At 42.4% G+C, this 21554-nt stretch overlaps 2 protein-coding genes across 2 annotated transcripts in view; one reads left to right on the top strand and one right to left on the bottom strand.

Moving 5' to 3' along the window:
* pvalb7 (parvalbumin 7) overlaps nt 1-21554 on the bottom strand; it is a 42269-nt gene that overhangs the window by 11003 nt on the left and 9712 nt on the right. The window lies entirely within an intron of this gene.
* Nucleotides 9455-21554, top strand: part of ncf4 (neutrophil cytosolic factor 4) — a 39651-nt gene continuing 27551 nt past the window's right edge. The window contains exons 1-6 of the mRNA XM_084006378.1: nt 9455-9698; nt 10215-10299; nt 10386-10545; nt 16109-16179; nt 16726-16853; nt 21205-21253. Coding sequence (XP_083862504.1) covers nt 9667-9698; nt 10215-10299; nt 10386-10545; nt 16109-16179; nt 16726-16853; nt 21205-21253 — 525 coding nt within the window. The 5' untranslated portion in view covers nt 9455-9666. The remainder of the gene's footprint in view (nt 9699-10214; nt 10300-10385; nt 10546-16108; nt 16180-16725; nt 16854-21204; nt 21254-21554) is intronic.

The following is a 21554-nucleotide window of genomic DNA, read 5'->3' as shown; positions in this document are numbered from 1 at the left end:
AGGAGGGGGGTCACATGGGAGAATTTGGGTAGATTGAAGATAAGACGTGCTGCAGCGTTCTGGATACGCTGCAATGGTTTAATCGCTTCCACCAATACGCTGCAATGGTTTAATCGCTTCCACCAATTCCACAACCTATACAACATAACCTTTCCGTCGTTCGATCTCATCACCTTGACTTCTTACATCACTCATGCCCATTCCATCAGGGCAATCAAAACACACACCATCAAAGCTTACCTTAGCGCCTTAAGCTTCTTCTCCAAGTTAATAACCGGCAGTCCGGGGCTGGCCACCAGCCATCCCCAAATAACTTCCCTCATCAGAGGACTCCTACGCCAAGAGCCAGCCACGAAACCTCAGCGTCTACCTCTTACCGCAGACCTGCTGTTCACCTGCCTCCACACAATCCGCTCCGGGTACGGCACTCCCCAAGTCGCCAGAACCCTGGAAGCCATGTTTCTGCTAGCCTTTTTCGGTTTCCTCAGATGCGCCGAATTTACCTCCTCAACCATCTACTACGACCCGAGCCGTCACGCTTGCATTTCCGATTTGTCCCACTTTTCAGACGACACCATGGTGTTCCACTTAAAGCAAACCAAAACTAATCAATTTGGTCCGCCTACACCCGTCTTCTTCTTCCAGGTCCAATCACCACTAAACCCCTTCGAAACCCTCTCGAACTTCTTGCAATTCCGCAAATCCCAGAGCTCTACAATGACAGATCCCCTCTTTATTTCCGAATCCGGCCAAGTGGCTACACGATTCTGGTTTCACCATCACCTTCGCCTCGTGCTCTCATCGTCCGGTATCGCGCCCCTCAACTATTCCGGGCACTCCTTCAGGATCAGAGCTGCCACTTCAGCCTCCCGTAGCGGCGTCCCAGAACATTTCATTCGCATCATGGGCCGCTGGTCCTCCCAAACGTACCACCGCTACATCCGTTCGGATCTCAAAGATCTCAGGTCCGCTCAATCTCGGCTAAAATAATTGGAGGTTTTGGGGGTCCGTCGCCGCCCGGGAACGGCGGCTGATCCTCCACAGAAGCCCCACAACGCTCCTCATCCAGAATCGAGATCTTCGACATGTCTTTTTCGTTCCAATATCAATAAAATCCTTAAACGCATCTCGTTGACGGTGTGGTCCTTGCTAGTGAATTGTAGCCTAAGTGGCGAAGTTTCGGGAGCAGGACCACACCTCAACAGCACCAATTTCCGCATCCTATAAATAACCACCTGACCCTCTCCTCCGCTTCGCTCCCGCACTCTGCGCCCCTCCCCCCCACCCCATTTTTCTCTCCCTGCTCTTCCTTCTATCCTCTCCTTCATAGGTCCATGAGGGGGTCCGTCGCCGCCCGGGAGCGGCGGCTGATCCTCCACAGAAGCCCCACAACGCTCCTCATCCAGAATCGAGATCTTCGACATGTCTTTTTCGTTCCAATATCAATAAAATCCTTAAACGCATCTCGTTGACGGTGTGGTCCTTGCTAGTCTGTACCATCATGCAAAACTAGGTCCACACAATACACAACATATCATCACATTTCTAGATGCTCTTCATGATATAGCTGTACAGGACAGACCAGAGCAGCCCAGGTTTGTTGTTGTCTGGGATAATGTCAGTTTCCATCAGGCTGCTCTGGTCCGGACCTGGTTCACCAACCATAATCAATTTGAAGTGGTATACTTTCCCCCTTACTCGCCATTTCTAAACCCTATACCTAAACCCTTATAGAAGAATTATTTTCGGCTTGGAGATGGCATGTATATGACCACCAACCACGTGCCCGCATGCCTCTTCTGCAGGCAATGGAACAGGTCTGCGGAGACATTGAGGTGAGGTCAATCCATGGATGAATTCGGCACACAAGGGGATATTTCCCTGATGCCTGGCGGGAGAAGACATTGCTTGCGATGTAGATGAGATCCTGTGGCCAGACCCCAACAGACGGCAGGATCCATAAGCCCACCTACAAACGTGTTTTTCTGTGTTTACAGTATAGTGTATTTTTGGCTTTATTTTTGTTTTATTTTTTTTGCTTTCACTGAATATATAGTACTGTGAAGTACTGTAGTGCAATGTACTGTATTGAGTATTTTATTTTTTTGTTTGTTGTGAAAACGTGCCTTCTGTAGAACTGAAAAAAAAAACAGTGAAAATGTAAGACTGCAGTGTTTTATATAAAGTAGACTAGTGTATTGCTGCTTATCTGAAAGTGTATCATATGATGCAAGGCTGTATCATTTTGTCATCAGTGACGTTTTGACAAAGGATTGTAAGGTTTTTAAAGCAGAGTTTAGGTTTCGATAGCAGAGTTTAAGTTTGACATGGATGTGAATGGTTTATTTCCCAGTGTTGTGTCTTATTTGCTTGTGTGTAGAGTTTTGACACAATGAGCGAAGTTTTGCAAAACATGTTAAAGCAACGGGCAAAAATTGTAATGGAATGGCCAGAGCTTTAACCAAGTTATGTTACCACCAGCAAGAGACGAACGACTGCCTACGACCATTGCTGCAGGCACGGTCGGTATTCTGCAGGGGACCTCTGACGTTCCTTCTAGACCTGTGCCATCCAGACCTGAGACATCCATGTCTGTGACCACTCAGGAACATGTTCTCAGGAACATAAAAATACATTGGCAAGAAAAAGTATGTGAACCTTTTTGAATTTCATGGTTTTCTGAATATATTTGTCATAAAATGTAAATCTTATCTTCATCTAAGTCAAGGGTATTGAGAAATATAATGTGTCCGAAATAATAACAACATTTTTTTTTAACTTGCATGTCTATGTATTGAGAACAATCATAAAGAAATCATAGTGCTTGTGGAAAAAGTATGTGAATCATAGGGGTTAAAGACCTCAAAAAAGCTAATTGGAGTCGGGTTTTAGCACACCTGGAGTCTCGTTAAGATGATAAGTTTGGAGGTGTGGACTACTACTGCTACTTTGACCAATAAAAACCCTGAGTTTGCTCTGCACAAGAAGAACATGCTTATGTGAGCCATGCTTTGCCAAAAAGAGCTTTCAGAGGATCTACGATCAAGATGTTGATCTACATAAAGCTGGCAAGGGTTACAAAGTGATTTCAAAGATTTAGAAATTCACCAGTCTGCAGTTAGGCAAACAATCTACAAATGGAGACACTTTGGGACTGTTGTTACTCCACCAAGAAGTGGGCGCCCAGTCAAAATGACACCAAGAGCACAATGAAGACTCATCAATGAGGTAAAGAAACAACCCAGGAAACATCATGATTTGGGCCTGCTTTGCTGCATCGGGCCTGGCCAGCTTGGAATCACTGAGGGGAAGATGAATTCCCAAGTATATCAGACAATTCTTCAGGATAATGTGAGACTGTCTGTACGTCAGCTGAAACTGTGTAGACGGTGGGTGATGCAACAGGACAACGACCAAAAACCCCGGAGCAAGTCCACAACAGACTGGCTTCAGAAAAACTAAATCCGCCTTTTGGAGCGGCCAAGTCAGAAATCCAGCAGGGACCTCCACCTGGACGCGACTGGGAACGTTGAAAATAAACGGAGTCATAGCAGGATCGTTGATCGTTATCATTTTCTTCTTTCAATTATGAGACGATCACTACATTATCATCACTGCTGGATGACTCAGTTTATTTTCAACGATCCCAGTGGTTGTGTTTTTGTTAATGTCGTGTTTTTCTTTTTTCATTGTGTTGTTGTTAATGTCATTGTGTTTTTTTTTTTTCGTTGTGTTTTTGTTTATGACGTTGTGTTTTTTTGTTGTTTTTTTTGTCGTTGCTGTTAGTTCAAGGCTACCATACTTCTGCTGTGCTATGTCACTATTGAATTGAATTGAATTTCCTGACAGTTCAAAAACATGGAAGAAGAAAATCAAGGGAAAATGTTTATTTTTTATTATTGATCCAAATGTAGCAGCCTGGAGATACTCTAGTTACCTTAATTCCAATATGTTCTTTTAGGATCCAGTTTTCATACTGAGCAATCCAATAACTTTTTGCAGACACCATAAAAACCATTGAGGAACATCTCAGAAGAAATGTACATATATATATATTATATATATATATATATATATATATATAGACTAGATCATTTAAAATACAAATCTGAAACAATCCTCTGAAAATATGTAGCATATTTAGTTTGATCACACAGCTTGAGATGTGTTGACATACAGTATGAATGAATAATCCCCCCTTGCTGCCAGTATTCAGACAGTCAAGATCAAGATTGATAAGAAATGATCAGTTCGTCTGCATGAAATTTATATTGCACACAAAAAACACAACTCTGCTGACATCTAGTGTTCCAAACGCTCATCACCTCTTATTGTATGCTGTTATCCCCCTCAGATTCATTGCATCTACTCTCAGCAGTATTTATTTTGTGTTTCTATCTGAAAAATGTTCTGCTTCCAGTGACATAAGAAGTGAGAGGATAGGAAGTCCATGCTGCAAGAAGAGACTCAAATGAACCAGTTTAGTGAGTAGAACAGAGTATCTCCTGTGGACAGCTTAAAGGAAAACACCACCGCATTTCCATACTGAACTATGTTCTGCTCTGATCTTAGACGAGGTGATACATACCTCCCTCTCCTCTGTGCGTGCACTCAATGGCTCTTGCGCGCACTCCACGCAGCGCTAATTTGCTAGCATGTAGCTTGTCCCAGTATATTCCTTAGGATGCAAAGGGGGGTGAAGTTAGAAGCGACCAAGCACTTCCACGTTGTCCCTATTTAAATACGGTTACGTGAGTAGTTACACGACCCAAGTTTGGTTACACAAAATGAAACATGCCAATTTTTCTAAGCGGATAACAAGGATAACTATATAGTATGGCGGAATAACAACTGGAAGCACTTCGACGTCGGCGCAGTAATATCATCACTCCGCTCCCCCTCTTACTTCCGTCAATAGAACCTACGTGACCTGCACGCCGCCGCCTGCACTACCTGTAGTAGTTTGTGCACAGTTGAGGAAGCATCAGGTTGTAGTAAGATAGTTTGTGAAGAATCAAACATCATGGTTATAACGTGCATCGTACAGGTTTGTGAAAACAAGCAGAAGGTATATAGTCCCGTCATGTTTTGAGTGATGATATTACTGCGCCGACGTCGAAGTGCTTGCAGTTGTTATTCCGCCATACTATATAGTTATCCTTGTTATCCGCTTAGAAAAATTAGCATGTTTAATTTGCAACTACATATAAAGTCAATGCAAAGACATGATTTGCCATGAATTTGCGTCAGGTGATTTCTGTGGCAAAAATAATGCAAATGAGGCACATTTTTTCGAGTTGAAATATTTCAACTTAAGCAACAAATTCATGTGTGGCGCTCTGACGCAAAGCCAATCAGCGTTTAGATTATCTTTGTGTCGTCACTTGTCAGTGAATCAGGAACGGAGGCAAAAGTCATGATAACAGCTGGCCTTGAAAATGAAGCGTACTCCTTCAATGCTGATCCAGCGTGTGATGCTGGGAGCCACTGTATTTACTCTGATCATGAACATGGGAGTTCATCATTACGTTCAGGTAGTGAATGTGGGACTGTGGAATAAACAGAAGCTCTTTGAGAGGAGTGAGAAGTGCTCTGGGACTCCAAGACATTTATACACTCACATTTGCTTTTTAAAACTCATTTGCAGTCGGTATTTGGTAGTGACCTCTTCAACAAAGGACGAGTGCAAAAAAAGACCCAAAATGAAATGTATTTACATCTGTTCTTGATTTAGGCTTTACTGCTAATTAATAAAACATAGACATCAGATATTTGATGCATGTTTTTGATGCATGTGTTTGTTTTCAGGTGAAACCGCATCATTATGTTGCAGAAAGTGAAGTGATGCTGTAATGATATGTTCAATGGTGAGAATAATAATAATAATCCATCCATCCATTGTCTACCGCTTATCCTGTATTCAGGGTTGGGGGGGCTGGAGCCGATCCCAGCTATCATTGGGTGAAGGCAGGGTGCACCCTGGACAGGACGCCAGTCTATCACAGGGCTGACATGTAGAGACAGACAGGTAACCAGTCTATCAAGGGGAGACATGTAGAGACAGACAGGTAACCAGTCTATCACAGGGAGACATGTAGAGACAGACAGGTAACCAGTCTATCACAGGGCTGACATGTAGAGACAGACAGGTAACCAGTCTATCACAGGGCTGACATGTAGAGACAGACAGGTAACCAGTCTACCCCAGGGCTGACATGTAGAGATAGACAGGTAACCAGTCTATCACAGGGCTGACACGAAGAGACAGACAGGTAACCAGTCTATCACAGGGCCGACATGTAGAGACAGACAGGTAACCAGTCTATCACAGGGCTGACATGTAGAGACAGACAGGTAACCAGTCTATCACAGGGCTGACATGTAGAGACAGACAGGTAACCAGTCTATCACAGGTAGACATGTAGAGACAGACAGGTAACCAGTCCATCACAGGGCTCACACGTAGAGACAGACAGGTAACCAGTCTATCACAGGGCTGACATGTAGAGACAGACAGGTAACCAGTCTATCACAGGGAGACATGTAGAGACAGACAGGTAACCAGTCTATCACAGGTAGACATGTAGAGACAGACAGGTAACCAGTCTATCACAGGGCTGACATGTAGAGACAGACAGGTAACCAGTCTATCACAGGGAGACATGTAGAGACAGACAGGTAACCAGTCTATCACAGGGCTGACATGTAGAGACAGACAGGTAACCAGTCTATCACAGGGAGACATGTAGAGACAGACAGGTAGCCAGTCTATCACAGGGCTGACACGTAGAGACAGACAGGTAACCAGTCTACCCCAGGGCCGACATGTAGAGACAGACAGGTAACCAGTCTATCACAGGGCTGACATGTAGAGACAGACAGGTAACCAGTCTATCACAGGGCTGACATGTAGAGACAGACAGGTAACCAGTCTATCACAGGTAGACATGTAGAGACAGACAGGTAACCAGTCCATCACAGGGCTCACACGTAGAGACAGACAGGTAACCAGTCTATCACAGGGAGACATGTAGAGACAGACAGGTAACCAGTCTATCACAGGTAGACATGTAGAGACAGACAGGTAACCAGTCTATCACAGGGCTGACATGTAGAGACAGACAGGTAACCAGTCTATCACAGGGCTGACATGTAGAGACAGACAGGTAACCAGTCTATCACAGGGAGACATGTAGAGACAGACAGGTAGCCAGTCTATCACAGGGCTGACACGTAGAGACAGACAGGTAACCAGTCTACCCCAGGGCCGACATGTAGAGATAGACAGGTAACCAGTCTATCACAGGGCTGACACGAAGAGACAGACAGGTAACCAGTCTATCACAGGGCTGACATGTAGAGACAGACAGGTTACCAGTCTATCACAGGGCTGACATGTAGAGACAGACAGGTAACCAGTCTATCACAGGGCTGACATGTAGAGACAGACAGGTAACCAGTCTATCACAGGGAGACATGTAGAGACAGACAGGTAGCCAGTCTATCACAGGGCTGACACGTAGAGACAGACAGGTAACCAGTCTACCCCAGGGCCGACATGTAGAGATAGACAGGTAACCAGTCTATCACAGGGCTGACACGAAGAGACAGACAGGTAACCAGTCTATCACAGGGCTGACATGTAGAGACAGACAGGTTACCAGTCTATCACAGGGCTGACATGTAGAGACAGACAGGTAACCAGTCTATCACAGGACTGACATGTAGAGACAGACAGGTAACCAGTCTATCACAGGGCTGACATGTAGAGACAGACAGGTAACCAGTCTATCACAGGGAGACATGTAGAGACAGACAGGTAGCCAGTCTATCACAGGGCTGACACGTAGAGACAGACAGGTAACCAGTCTACCCCAGGGCCGACATGTAGAGACAGACAGGTAACCAGTCTATCACAGGGCTGACATGTAGAGACAGACAGGTAACCAGTCTATCACAGGGCTGACACGTAGAGACAGACAGGTAACCAGTCTATCACAGGTAGACATGTAGAGACAGACAGGTAACCAGTCCATCACAGGGCTCACACGTAGAGACAGACAGGTAACCAGTCTATCACAGGGAGACATGTAGAGACAGACAGGTAACCAGTCTATCACAGGTAGACATGTAGAGACAGACAGGTAACCAGTCTATCACAGGGCTGACATGTAGAGACAGACAGGTAACCAGTCTATCACAGGGCTGACATGTAGAGACAGACAGGTAACCAGTCTATCACAGGGAGACATGTAGAGACAGACAGGTAGCCAGTCTATCACAGGGCTGACACGTAGAGACAGACAGGTAACCAGTCTACCCCAGGGCCGACATGTAGAGATAGACAGGTAACCAGTCTATCACAGGGCTGACACGAAGAGACAGACAGGTAACCAGTCTATCACAGGGCTGACATGTAGAGACAGACAGGTTACCAGTCTATCACAGGGCTGACATGTAGAGACAGACAGGTAACCAGTCTATCACAGGGCTGACATGTAGAGACAGACAGGTAACCAGTCTATCACAGGGAGACATGTAGAGACAGACAGGTAGCCAGTCTATCACAGGGCTGACACGTAGAGACAGACAGGTAACCAGTCTACCCCAGGGCCGACATGTAGAGATAGACAGGTAACCAGTCTATCACAGGGCTGACACGAAGAGACAGACAGGTAACCAGTCTATCACAGGGCTGACATGTAGAGACAGACAGGTTACCAGTCTATCACAGGGCTGACATGTAGAGACAGACAGGTAACCAGTCTATCACAGGACTGACATGTAGAGACAGACAGGTAACCAGTCTATCACAGGGAGACATGTAAAGACAGACAGGTAACCAGTCTATCACAGGGCCGACATGTAGAGACAGACAGGTAACCAGTCTATCACAGGGAGACATGTAGAGACAGACAGGTAACCAGTCTATCACAGGGCCGACATGTAGAGACAGATAGGTAACCAGTCTATTACAGGGAGACATGTAGAGACAGACAGGTAACCAGTCTATCACAGGGCTGACATGTAGAGACAGACAGGTAACCAGTAACTAACCAGATGTTGCTGTATGCTCAGGATGGTTTACATACATAGTATGTCCCTGTATATCAATAAGTGTAGGCTAGTGTTTAGGTCTAATTTATAAACCCAGGATTGTTCCACTCTGCTGCGGATTGATCATCAGTTGGTCAACTCACAGCCCACCTGTCTCTCACCATCTCACGTGACAGCTGCACCCTATCTATGACCCTGAAGTCCCCGCCCGCTCGTCACCATGCATGAGATCCGATCAGCACACGCCCAAACGAGCTGGACGCTGCTCTCGTATTAACACGTGACTGGAAGCGGGTCAGCTGTGAAACCTCAGGTGGATCACTTCAGTGACGCGTGCACAGTCACATTCTTCACAATCCATATGAGATACACTATTTTTGTGAATGTGTGCGGAATCTGCTGACGTTTGTTACTACATTTACGTGAAACCCATGGGACGTAACGCCGGCGCATCCAAATTAACGCACCACCTCTCGCTTCCTGGTGCTTCTTTACGCACAGTTCCTCTTCTCCAGTCAGTGTTCGTGTTAGAAGCGCGTCTACTCTTGTAGTCGCCGCACCCAACTCAAACTTTCTTCGTTTGTCTGCAATCAAAGCTGCGCAGAAATCATGTCGCTGCCACAGCATCTGCGAGACGGAAGGTGAGTTCATTAGACGGAACACATCAGCAACCTTGTATTGACTTAATGTCCTCACTGCTCGATTGTTTTTTTTTTTTTTAGCACATATGAATGCCAATACAATGTCCTCGAGATATTATTGGCATCTATTTATATCACACGTTGATGTCTTCTGGTTTCACTTTCTCTTCTAGAATAACACATAAACTACAACGACTTAATGTTAGAGGAAGTAGTGCGTTTTCTTTGGTTAAATGTTGAAGAAATGTGTTTTAGATGGAACTCGTGCAGCAAAATAACACAAAGGAATGTTGAACATTTGACCAAATATGGGCTATATGTAGATATGTTGATCTGTTTGACTTTGATTCTGTTAGAAATTGACCATCGACCTATTTAATATTGTAAACACCAAGGTGTCAAATGTGAAATAAAAAATAAAGATGTAGTTTTCAGCACCAACGCCTCCATAGAACAGGATTATAAATGAACATCTGAAGTGTCAAATACTCTAACCAGATTGTTTGGTTGCCTCAGTGACTTTGATCAGTTGCCTCATAACGTCCCTATCAGCGCCACCATTGCTGACATCGAGGAGAAGAAAGGCTTCATTGACTACTTTGTGAGTTTAAATAAAGCAACACATGCATTTAACTGAGTCCAGATGAGGAAACCAAACGGGCTCATGTGTGCGTGTTTCTATCCCAGGTGTTTGTGACTGAGGTGAAGACTAAAGGCGGGAGTAAGTACCTCATCTATAGGAGGTACAGAGAGTTCTTCAACATGCACCAGATCCTCGAGGCCAAGTACTCTCCTGAAAACCCAGAGAAGTCTGGACCCAACACCTGCACCCTGCCTTCCCTGCCAGGTCAGTGTGTGTTCACAGCACTGATAACTGCAGCTGTGTCGTCATGCAATACACTCATCAAAGGGCCCTCGCTGGATAAACCTCACATTCCTTTTGTTGCTTAATAGACCATCCCAGTCTAGAAAGAAAGAAACAATTTTAAATATAGCAAAATTGTCTTCTTTCTCATAATTCCTGGAGGCCTTTTTTCCAACCAGGCTCTACTTATCTCTTATCGATCTATACAATTAAATTGTATTTATAGTGTCATATCACAACAGAAGTTATCTCAGTACACTTTACACATTGAGCAGGACTAGAATACGCTCAGGATTTACCAATACCTTTTCCTCAACATCACCAGGAGCAAGCGTTACAGTGCCGCCTAGTGGTGAGAAAACAGACTTAGGAAGAAATCTGGAGCAGACTAGGATCTTGGGTTCCATCTGCCTTTGGTGTTGGTAACATTAGTAGTAGTATTAGTAGTACAGTAGTTGTAGTAGTATTAATTGTAGTAGCAATAGTATTAACAGTAGTAGCAGTATTAGCAGTAGTGGTAGTATTAGCAGTAGTTGATGTAGCAGTAGTATTAGTAGTAGTATTAACAGTAGTAGTATTAACAGTAGTTGTAGTAGCAGTAGTAGTAGTATTAGCAGTAGTTGATGTAGCAGTAGTTGTAGTATTAACAGTAGTTGTGGTAGCAGTCTACCATGACAATGAGATAGAAAGCTGATTCAATTCACTCGTGACGATATTTACGATTATCCCAATAATGGAACGTCCCCACGATCAAGTTATTGTAAGTGTTTTTTATTGCACTGTTACTGTTACAAAATGCCTGATATGCATATTTAAACATGACATTTTGGAAAACTTTGTAATACAAATAGAATAGACTTAATGTCAGTAAATCTGCCGTGTATCTTTATGAATGCATCATCAGTCCTGTTTAGTGAGAATAGAGTCAGTCAGCAGTGATACTATGGTTTCTTGGATGGTGCTGACTGAATGCAAAGGCGACACTCTTTTACTGCATCCTTTCTGCCTCGTCACTCTTTACCTTTAGATACAGCTACTGACTCTGCCTCCTTCACATGGAGACAAACAGACTGGTTTCATGACAACAGCTGAGCTGAGTTTTCAACCTGTGGCTGGAGGAACTGAAACCCAGCTGAAGACAGTTTCAAAAGTGAACTGCTTCACATCCTGGACTTTTAATCATTTTACTGTGTGTTGGGTACCAGGATGTAACGTTACTATAACAACAGGTCTCTCTGTGTGTTGGGTACCAGGATGTAACGTTACTATAACAACAGGTCTCTCTGTGTGTTGTTGGGTACCAGGATGTAACGTTACTATAACAACAGGTCTCTCTGTGTGTTGTTGGGTACCAGGATGTAACGTTACTATAACAACAGGTCTCTCTGTGTGTTGTTGGGTACCAGGATGTAATGTTACTATAACAACAGGTCTCTCTGTGTGTTCGGTACCAGGATGTAACGTTACTATAACAACAGGTCTCTCTGTGTGTTGGGTACCAGGATGTAACGTTACTATAACAACAGGTCTCTCTGTGTGTTGGGTACCAGGATGTAACGTTACTATAACAACAGGTCTGTGTGTTGGGTACCAGGATGTAACGTTACTATAACAACAGGTATCTCTGTGTGTTGGGTACCAGGATGTAACGTTACTATAACAACAGGTCTCTCTGTGTGTTGGGTACCAGGATGTAACGTTACTCACACTAACAACAGGTATCTCTGTGCGTTGGGTACCAGGATGTAACGTTACTATAACAACAGGTCTCTCTGTGTGTTCAGTACCAGGATTTAACGTTACTATAACAACAGATCTGATTAAAAGAGTTTCTGGATAAAGCACATCAGCTAAGATAACGTTACATTAGTGATGGGACGTAGCTAAGCTAGCTAGCAAACTAGCAGGATGAGCTAACGCCCGTTTTGGTGCGGACGTTGTGAGACTAGATAAGTAGTTCACTGAGCAGTTTCACACTAAACTAATGATTATGACAAACTGAGACTATTGATTTGAAAAAATATATTTTAAATCTACGTAAATAATATATGTGCAATTCATGACAATTCAAACTAGATAAAAAAAATGTCTCTTTCGCTGTTGACTACTGTACATATTTATTTCTAAATAAGGCCCCAGACCCTGGCATTACAGCAAAAAGCAAACCTTAACAGATTTTTAGGCAGAAATATTGAGCAGAACAGGATCCTGGATCTGCATTTGGTGTTGTTTCGGGCGGCTGTTGCTCAGAGGTAGAGCGAGTTGTCCTCCAATCGGAAGATTGGCCATTTGAATCCCGGCTCCTCCAGTCTACATACCATCTGATACCTTTCTATCAGAACCAACATGAACATTTTCACCAGTTTTCCTTCCTTGGACCCCTTCTGATAGGTACCCCTGCAGACCGGGAACACCCAACAAGAGCTGCAGTTCTGGAGATGCTCTGATCCAATCGTCTAGCATCACAGTTTGGCTCTTGTCAAAGTCACTCACATCCTTACACTAACGGCCATTTTTCCTGCACACTCAACTTGTGTGGACAAAATGTTCACTTGCTGCCTAATATATCCATCCCACTGATAGGTGCCATGGTAACAAGATATCCAGGGTTATTCACGTCACCTGTCAGTGGTCATAATGTTGGGGCTGATCAGTGTATACCACACATCTTCATCTGAAAACGCTCCACTCAGAATAGAACAGAATATTCAAAGAGAATAAATGTTCACAGGACCTATATCAAATTCACAATATTGTATTTTTATATTTGGAATAATAGTGGAATATGAGTGTGCACGTAAACATCATTACTGTTTAAGTATTGTAGTTGGCTTAACATTTACTGCATCTACACGTAGATTACAGATCAAAAAATGACCCTTGAGATTTACACGACTACTTTATTTAGGTGACATTAACCAGGTACCAGTGGACAATATGACTGCTGTATTCTAGAGTTATGTGTTCAGAGTCCACTTTGTGGTGTTGGAGCTCTGCCAGAACTGCATTGACTCTAACCATTAAAACAAGGCTCTCCTGTTTTCTCAGCTCCTCTATGCCCTCCAATACGTGCCTCCTCTTCCCCTGATAGCATTGTGTGTGCTGTTTGCACAGCGGGACAGGCACACAGAGTTGCACCAGTCATAGAAATGCATTTCAAAGTCTAAATTAAATGTAAGATAACTTGTTGGGATTGTGAGCTTTTGGCTTTTGTCCATATCCTAATGTATTTAGAATGGCGAGTGCTTAACCAGCACATTCTCACGTTCCTCGTCAAATGCACCACTCTGGTTGAGCAAAGTGACCTTTCTTAAATCTGATCAAGTGGTAATGTAATATTCTTAAATTACTACTTAGTACTAGACAATGGATGGATGGATGGATGGATGGATGGATACTACTTAGTACCTGCCCAAGTATAGATGTAACATACTAGTTAACCATGTGTTCAAGCGGGTCTGATAGGGAGACTCTGGAGACCCCCCCCCCTCCCCCTCCCTTTTTATTTTCAGTTAATATTCTCCTAAAGATAAGCCAGTAAAGTACTTGCTCTTTCAGGTAAAGGCACATGTTCAGTCTGTTATACTCTGCATTCACAGTATAAATATAATGTTATCACATGTTTGCTTCCTTCCTTACACCAGACACTGAAGCCTTTATAATCTGTGACATAAATTATTTTATAGACTTCTCTTTCAATGTCATGTTCTATTTTGGGAAAGTTCCACTTTTCTACAAACTCTGATTTAGCGTCCGCCACAGAGGAGTCTGCTGGATAATATTAGATCTGATGGGTTTAATTGCAGTGCCAAATCTCATCAGGATGGATCAGGAATAAGAAAGCGGAAGGAGGGAGATGGAGGGGGATGAGGGGATGGTGGGTGACATAGGTCTCTTCGGTCAAATTGAAACTCTTGTGATTAATGAAAATGAATTGTTCCTTCCCTCGCTCTCTTTGCCTTTCTTTGATATGTATGAACAAGATATGTATACAAGAAGTAAACGGACATGGAATCAGATGAATCTTATTTTATCAGCTGTATGCTAAATGCAACAGAGGTCATATGACAGAAAAAGCAGCTCTGTCAGCATAGATTCATGGCCAGCAGAGTGTTTTATCCAGCAAGGCCCCAGCAGATGTTGAAAGGAGAGCAGATGAGTGAGTGATTCATCAGCAAGTTCGTAAATGAGTGAAACTGTGTCTGTGAGTGATGGTGTGAAGAGGAGAGAGGGCTGGATTATGGGTTATTAAGACTGTGCTAAATTAGATTTAACAGCAGTGTTGGATGGCTTTGGATGAATCGCTGAGCAGCCTGATTTAGAGCATTTGGACAGCCTCATCATTTCTGACTGGACTCGTGTGATATTAATGGCTGAAGGCTGTTTTCTACTGGATCTGTCTAGTTTGGGACAAATTAAATGTGGTTTTGAGTTTCAGTAACCCAATAACTACATGTGCTGCTGCGCTACCAAACATTCTTATGGAAATTCAAGTAGAACTGACATTGTCATGAAATATATTGAGATATCGTGATACACAATGTTTAGAGAAGGTGTCAATTCCAGTTCTGAAAAGCGAAGCCAACGCTAAAATGCCTCTTAGTGAACTCTTCACTGGCCATGACGGGCAGCTTGTTAAAAGAAGGTCAATGCAACACAGCATGGAAGTCTATGAGAAAATTACCCTTCTTCTTACTTGATTTAATATTCACTAAATAAACATTTCAATTGCTAGTTTCAAGTCTTCTTCAATACAGTGTGATGTTATTTTGGTAAATTATGGTCCATTTAGAGTCAACCATGGTATGCATTATGCGTCACTATATATGGCCTTGTTACCACACTATCATCGCTACCACGCTATCGTCACTACCATGCTATCGTCCCTACCACGCTATCGTTGCTACCACGCTACCGTTGTTACTACGCTACCGTTGTTACCACGCTACCGTTGTTACCACACTATCGTCGCTACCACGATATCGTCACTACTACGCTATCTTCACTACTACGCTATCGTCACTACTACGCTATCGTTACTACCACGCTATCATACCAAAAAGGTTGGTCACTCCTGGTTTAGAGGGAAGTTCTTTTGAAGACTGTGGTTTTGATTTTAGATCACATTCTAACACTCAGTTCAATGTGATTATGTGTACATATGGAAATATTAAACATTATGTCCTACCTGCATATCCCGTTTCCCTTGGAGTTGCCTCACGATACAGAAGATGAATACAGATCTAAATCGTGTCAGTGTTGTGTGTCAATCAGTGCAATAACGGAGGGATAATGATCACATCGCATATGCATCTATGCATGACACAAAGGTCATATGCAGTCAGTGAAATTGTGCCTAAAATAATAATATTGCATCTTAGGTTCAGTCTATCAGCACTTTTTTAAATTTCAACGAGCAGTAGCAAGTAGCAAGAGCATCTGTTCTTCCTTCTCTTCATCCATAAATATCAGTTTACAGTATGACTGATGACGCTGACCCCTGCTGATTTTATTCCTGCACCTATTTTTCATTGATTCTCCTCAGGAAAAGTCTTCATGGGGAACAAGAGGGAGATCGCAGAGAGCAGAATCCCTGAACTGGACACCTACATGAAGGTAATTTAATTTCATGCATATTGCAGGCTTTTATTTTGTACAGTTGAAAGAGTTGTTGGCGTCTTCTGTGGCGTGCGGTGCAGAGGCCTACAACACAGTGGGTTGAACGATACTGGAGGTGGATCAGCACTGAATCGGATATTTCAGCAGCAGCTTGCAGATGGAGCTCTACATGTAGGCGTTGCTGCTCTCTTCTTGTTGCTCTGCCCTGTGCCCACATCACGTCCGACTGACTGTAGTTGGGAGACTTTTGACATGTTTCAGCATTGCTCCATCGCTAAAAACACGACCAGGTTCTCTTTCTCCCACTCACCCACTTCTCTTTTCTGCATTTTTTTCCCACGCAACCTACATAGTTCTCACTCTGTCGCACTCTCTCGCCTTCACTCGCCTTGCTCTTGTAATCTTTCTCACTTCATCTCCCCCCCATCCACTCCTGCTTCTCTTCCATCAAACTCCTGAGAGTTTGACGGAAGAGTCCCCATCGTCCACCTCAAACACGACGTCATTATCTTTCTCCCTCTCCCTCTCTCTTGTCTCCCCCAGAGGCTGCTTGGTCTGCCAGCGTGGCTGCTGCTTGACGAGGCTCTCATGATGTTTTTCTACCAGACGGACCAGGACAGCCAGCACCAACCACAGGCCCTCAGGCGTCTCCGCCCACCTACCCGCAAAGTGTAAGCCCCCCTCTGCACACAACACTAACAATGACAGTGACTGATAGCGATGCTAAAGAGCTAGCTACCTCTTGAGGCCACATTTGACTCAATATGAAGATAATCTCCACATTACTCTTCCTGTGCATGATGAGAAAAAGTTGCCACCCAACTCACCTTAGATCTCAACACTAAACTGTTAAGGTGCATGCGAGACCCTTTGGACAATAGGCGGTGGATGTTCCTCAAAATAAATAAAATAAATATATAGGCTTTTTAAAAAGTAAATGAAATCAACAGTTATTTTAACAGTGATTATAATTATAAACATACAAAATATACAATTAATATGCTCTCTTCAAAGTCACCAGACTCCAAAAACATACATTTTACCTCACCAATTGAAAAACATAGTTAATTCAAACTCAATAGAAATCAAATTTAACTCGTCAAAACTGTCTTGGTAAGCTCTTTACATTGTTTCAACAATCTCCAACTCCATACACACATTTAATTAAAACTCAACAAAAATTAAATTAAACTTTTTCCAACAATCAATGAAATAAACCCTTGATTCACTGAGTTAGTTGTGAAAAGAAACAGCTGTCATGGTCTCCTCAAAGCCAAGACACTCCCTTGATGATTCCTAAACAAACAAAAATGATATAAATCAAAACTGTTTTGTTTCACTCTTAGTGTCTCTTTTCATTGTTCCAACAAGCACCAACTCTTAACGGTAAAAATTTAAAATGAGTTTGTCATGTTACATCTGAAAAGAAACGGCTGTCATGCTCTCCTCCACAGTCATTTGACTTCTTTGCTCATTGTAACTTCATTCAAACTCGACAGTAACAAAATAAAACACTTTAAAACGGTCTTGGTTAGTCTAGTCTTTCCACTTCCAACAATCACTCACTCTGGTTTGGTTTAAATAAAGCCATATCCTCACTGATGTGACGATATGCTCCTCCACACGCTGTCTCTCTCTCCCAATGTCGACCTCACTACTAGTAATAGCTTGCTGAATGAGTGTCGCTGTGCAATGAAGGTCGTAAAAAACGTATCGTAAATATGAATACTCAAATATGAGTGACGATTAAGTACCTGGATTGCCTCTAATTTGTTCAGAAATCCATTTTGTTTACTGCTGAGGTAAAAAAAACTAGTGCTGTCAATCGATTAAAAAAAATTAACTAATTAATTGCACAATTTGCCGTAATTAATCGCAATTAATTGCTTTCTTTCTTCTTAAGAATAATGTTATAATGGATATTTAAATGTAAAATGATGGAATTTATGTAGAATCAACACAAAAGAAGGCCATCAAAATTAACTGTCAGCTTGTAAAAGGCATATTTCTTATATGCACTAACAACATTTCAAAAAGGTCCACAATAGAACATGCAAATATGGAAAAAAGAACAAGTAATATTCTGCTGTGAAGTCAGAATGATAAATCCTTTTCACTCCATAGAACAACAATTCAGCTTAGTCCGCCTATACATTCAGCCCGTTACTGAGACAGACCAGTCTGTTTACATTGCCAGAGGATAAAGCAGCACACGCCACATCTAGTGTTTCTCACGCAGACAAATTACCGGGATAATTAAAAAAAAACTGCTCGGCGATCATCGCTCGCCACAATTACCTCCCCCCCTCCCTCCCCACTGACACCGCAGCCTCAGCCAAAATCTTACGCTGAACTCTGTTAAATTCGAATGGCTAACGGCTTTGTGGCACACATCGTCATAGGTCTTACGTCAGCCGCCACGGGAAGTAAACAAAACACAGCTGCGTTAATTTCGTTAAAAAAAATTAACGCGTTAAATATTTCATAATTAACGCAAAGATTAACGCGTTCATTTTGACAGCACTAAAAAAAAACAGAAAGATTACAAGCATATTTCCCCACCTCACAGGTCGGGGATCAGGAAATTCATCATGTGAAAAGGATTGTGCTTGTTTTAGGAGCGGTAAGGATACTTATCTTTCAAAATCCTCTGAATGAAGGACTAGAATTTGAAGGATTTATGACATTGGAACAGTCCATATTATCCCTGTAATTCAGCCGTTGAAGGATCCTTGCTTGACATTGAGAAACACCCAGTGGATGCTAATGATGCTTAACAGCTAGTTGAACCCCTCGGGGTCAGAGGAGACTAAATATGAAGATATTACTCCTTAAGATCCCTCATGAATCATCATTGTGTCACATTAAAACTCAGCACAAAGAGATGCCTCCCAACTCACTAACAGTAACAACTGTTGCTGTCAGTAATGAATCAAAATGAATGAACTAAATAATGTTTTGAAATGAGTGTTAAGACTGGATGGGGGCCTGTAAAAGAGGAAAACGATGGGAGATAATAGACTTTTTTTCTCTCAAAAGCATAAACCCTGAAATGCTGATAATTAAACTGGTCATTGGTCAATATTGTTCCCAGGTGAGATATTATGTGGAAAAGGGATGAGTAAAACGATCAAACTGGTCTCTACACTTTCACCTAACTTGTCAACCAGGAATCAACAACTTGACCTTTGTGACCCTTCATGGATGCTGAGACAACATTTAGGCTGACTTTCATGTCATATTCGGGACAAAGCAGAGTAATCTGCTATCAGGTCTGTTTATTGATGGAGGTCAGTAAGACTGAGGAAATCGACTGGAATAAAGTACTCTTATTTTGTATCACAATTTGAAAAGTTGCTGTTTTGCCTTTAGTGTTAAGGTGTTTTCATAGTTTCATGGGTCCCTTTCAGCCCAACAGAGGAACACATATATAACGCTCCAAGATAACTCAGACAAATGCACTTCTATGTTCTTACCTATAGTACTTTGATCATAGCACAGTTGTACTTAATATCCTTGCTGAATAGCTTCTAATTTACTCAGATGAGGACCCAACACTTGTGTCTATTTTTTTCCTACTTTGACGGCAATGATATGTTGGGGTTTCTTTCTTTCAAGGAATGTACTTATTGTAAGTTGCTTTGGACAAAAGTGTCTGCTAAATGCCCTTAATGTAAATGTAAATCACTAATGTAACGTTATCTGATGTCTTTTATCCAGTGAGTCTTTTTATCATTGGGGAAGAGAAACAACAAGCAAGCCCTGTTTAACGTTACATCCTGGTACCGAACACACAGGCATTGTAGCTTCAGGGAGACGTCGCTTAAAACACTTTTTGCGGTGTCGTCTACCTAATTATATAATTTCACCATCCCATACTTCACCAGTTAATAAACAGTAAATACTTTCATGAATTGTAAAACTATCTTTGTGTAATTCATTGCACAATTCAAACAAAAAAAAAGATTTGTATCTTATAGTTGACTACGGTATATTTTTTCTGAAATAGACTAGACACGGAAACCCTCACTTCACCTGTTTGCTCCCCACCACCGTTCAATTGACCCTTAGTTTGTTCTGGTGTGAAAACTGAGTTAAGGGACCTGAGTTGGGTTTTTTAACCGAAAAAAGGGGTGAAAGCGCAAACATCCACTAGGACTCAAGGATGACACACAAATGTCTAACAGAATATGATGATGAAGTGATGGCATATTGTGTGATGTTTTATGTAAACATTTATGCAATTCTGCCAATATCTGAATCTCTCTCTCTCTCTCTCTCTCTCTCTCTCTCTTAAATCAGATATTGATGCAGTTTCAGTAAGTAGAGGGGAAGTAACAGGAATCACAAGAACACAGAGACATATTACCGCTTTTCAGCCTACTTCCTCATTCACAACGGCTGTTCAGGATTCTGATTGGCTCACATCCCTGTGCTCAGATTGCAGCAGATGTGGTAACTCTCTACAGGAAATGATGCAAACATAGACTCTCTCTACTTCCTTTGCTGCTGCATCTGACCTGACTGTTATTTATATGGACGTTTGGGATTTTTTTTTTTTTTTTTTAAGATTTTTTTCTGGCATAGACACCTTTTATTAGCAGTGGACAGACAGGAGACAGGAGAGAGAGAGAGAGAGAGAGAGAGAGAGAGAGGTGTGACATGCAGCAAAGGACCTCCGGCCGGGATTCCAACCGGGGTCGGCCGCAAAAATGCGTATATGGCATGCGCTCTAACCACTCGGCCACCTGTGAGCCGGGAACATTTTTTTATTCTACTCTGTCAAGCATCCATGTAGCAATGATATACTGGCGGTGTTTTGACTTCTGTTCATTCATTAAAAAAACATTGTTTTAATTTGTACATTTTGTGTAGTTGCATACAAAAATTATTCGTGTCTAGTATTGTTAAACTTTAAGCTAATATCTCAGATATAAATTGTGTGAGATGATGATTGAAAGTCGTAAAAGATAGAGTTTTTGGTTACTGGATGTCTAATCTCTGTCTCTCTTTGTCTTTTAGGAAGACCGTCAAACCAAAGATGGACATCTTCTCCTCCCCCAGGGCCGAGGTGTGCGTACTAACTTTTATAGTTGTGTTGCTTTGGTTACAATCCCCATGGTCACCCACAGAGTAACAAATTGTTAGACAAACAAACAAGCATAACGCAACTGTGGACATAACACACCATGTGATCCTGTCCGCACCCTTTGTATGACAAAAACACACACATGCTTTACTTTGTGAGATGCACAAGACTTATTAAATAGAAACAACGCTGACAAACATCAGTGGCAAGTTATAAATGCTGTGTCACAGCTTTTTTCCTCCCTCTCGCCTGTGACTCTTCACCAATAGTTCCCAGCAGAGGT

This window comes from Eutrigla gurnardus, assembly GCF_963514095.1.
Source record: "Eutrigla gurnardus genome assembly, chromosome: 3".
NCBI classification, from domain to species: domain Eukaryota; kingdom Metazoa; phylum Chordata; class Actinopteri; order Perciformes; family Triglidae; genus Eutrigla; species Eutrigla gurnardus.
The sequence above is the reverse complement of the archived record's forward strand: the minus strand, read 5'-3'. Positions and strand labels throughout refer to the sequence as shown.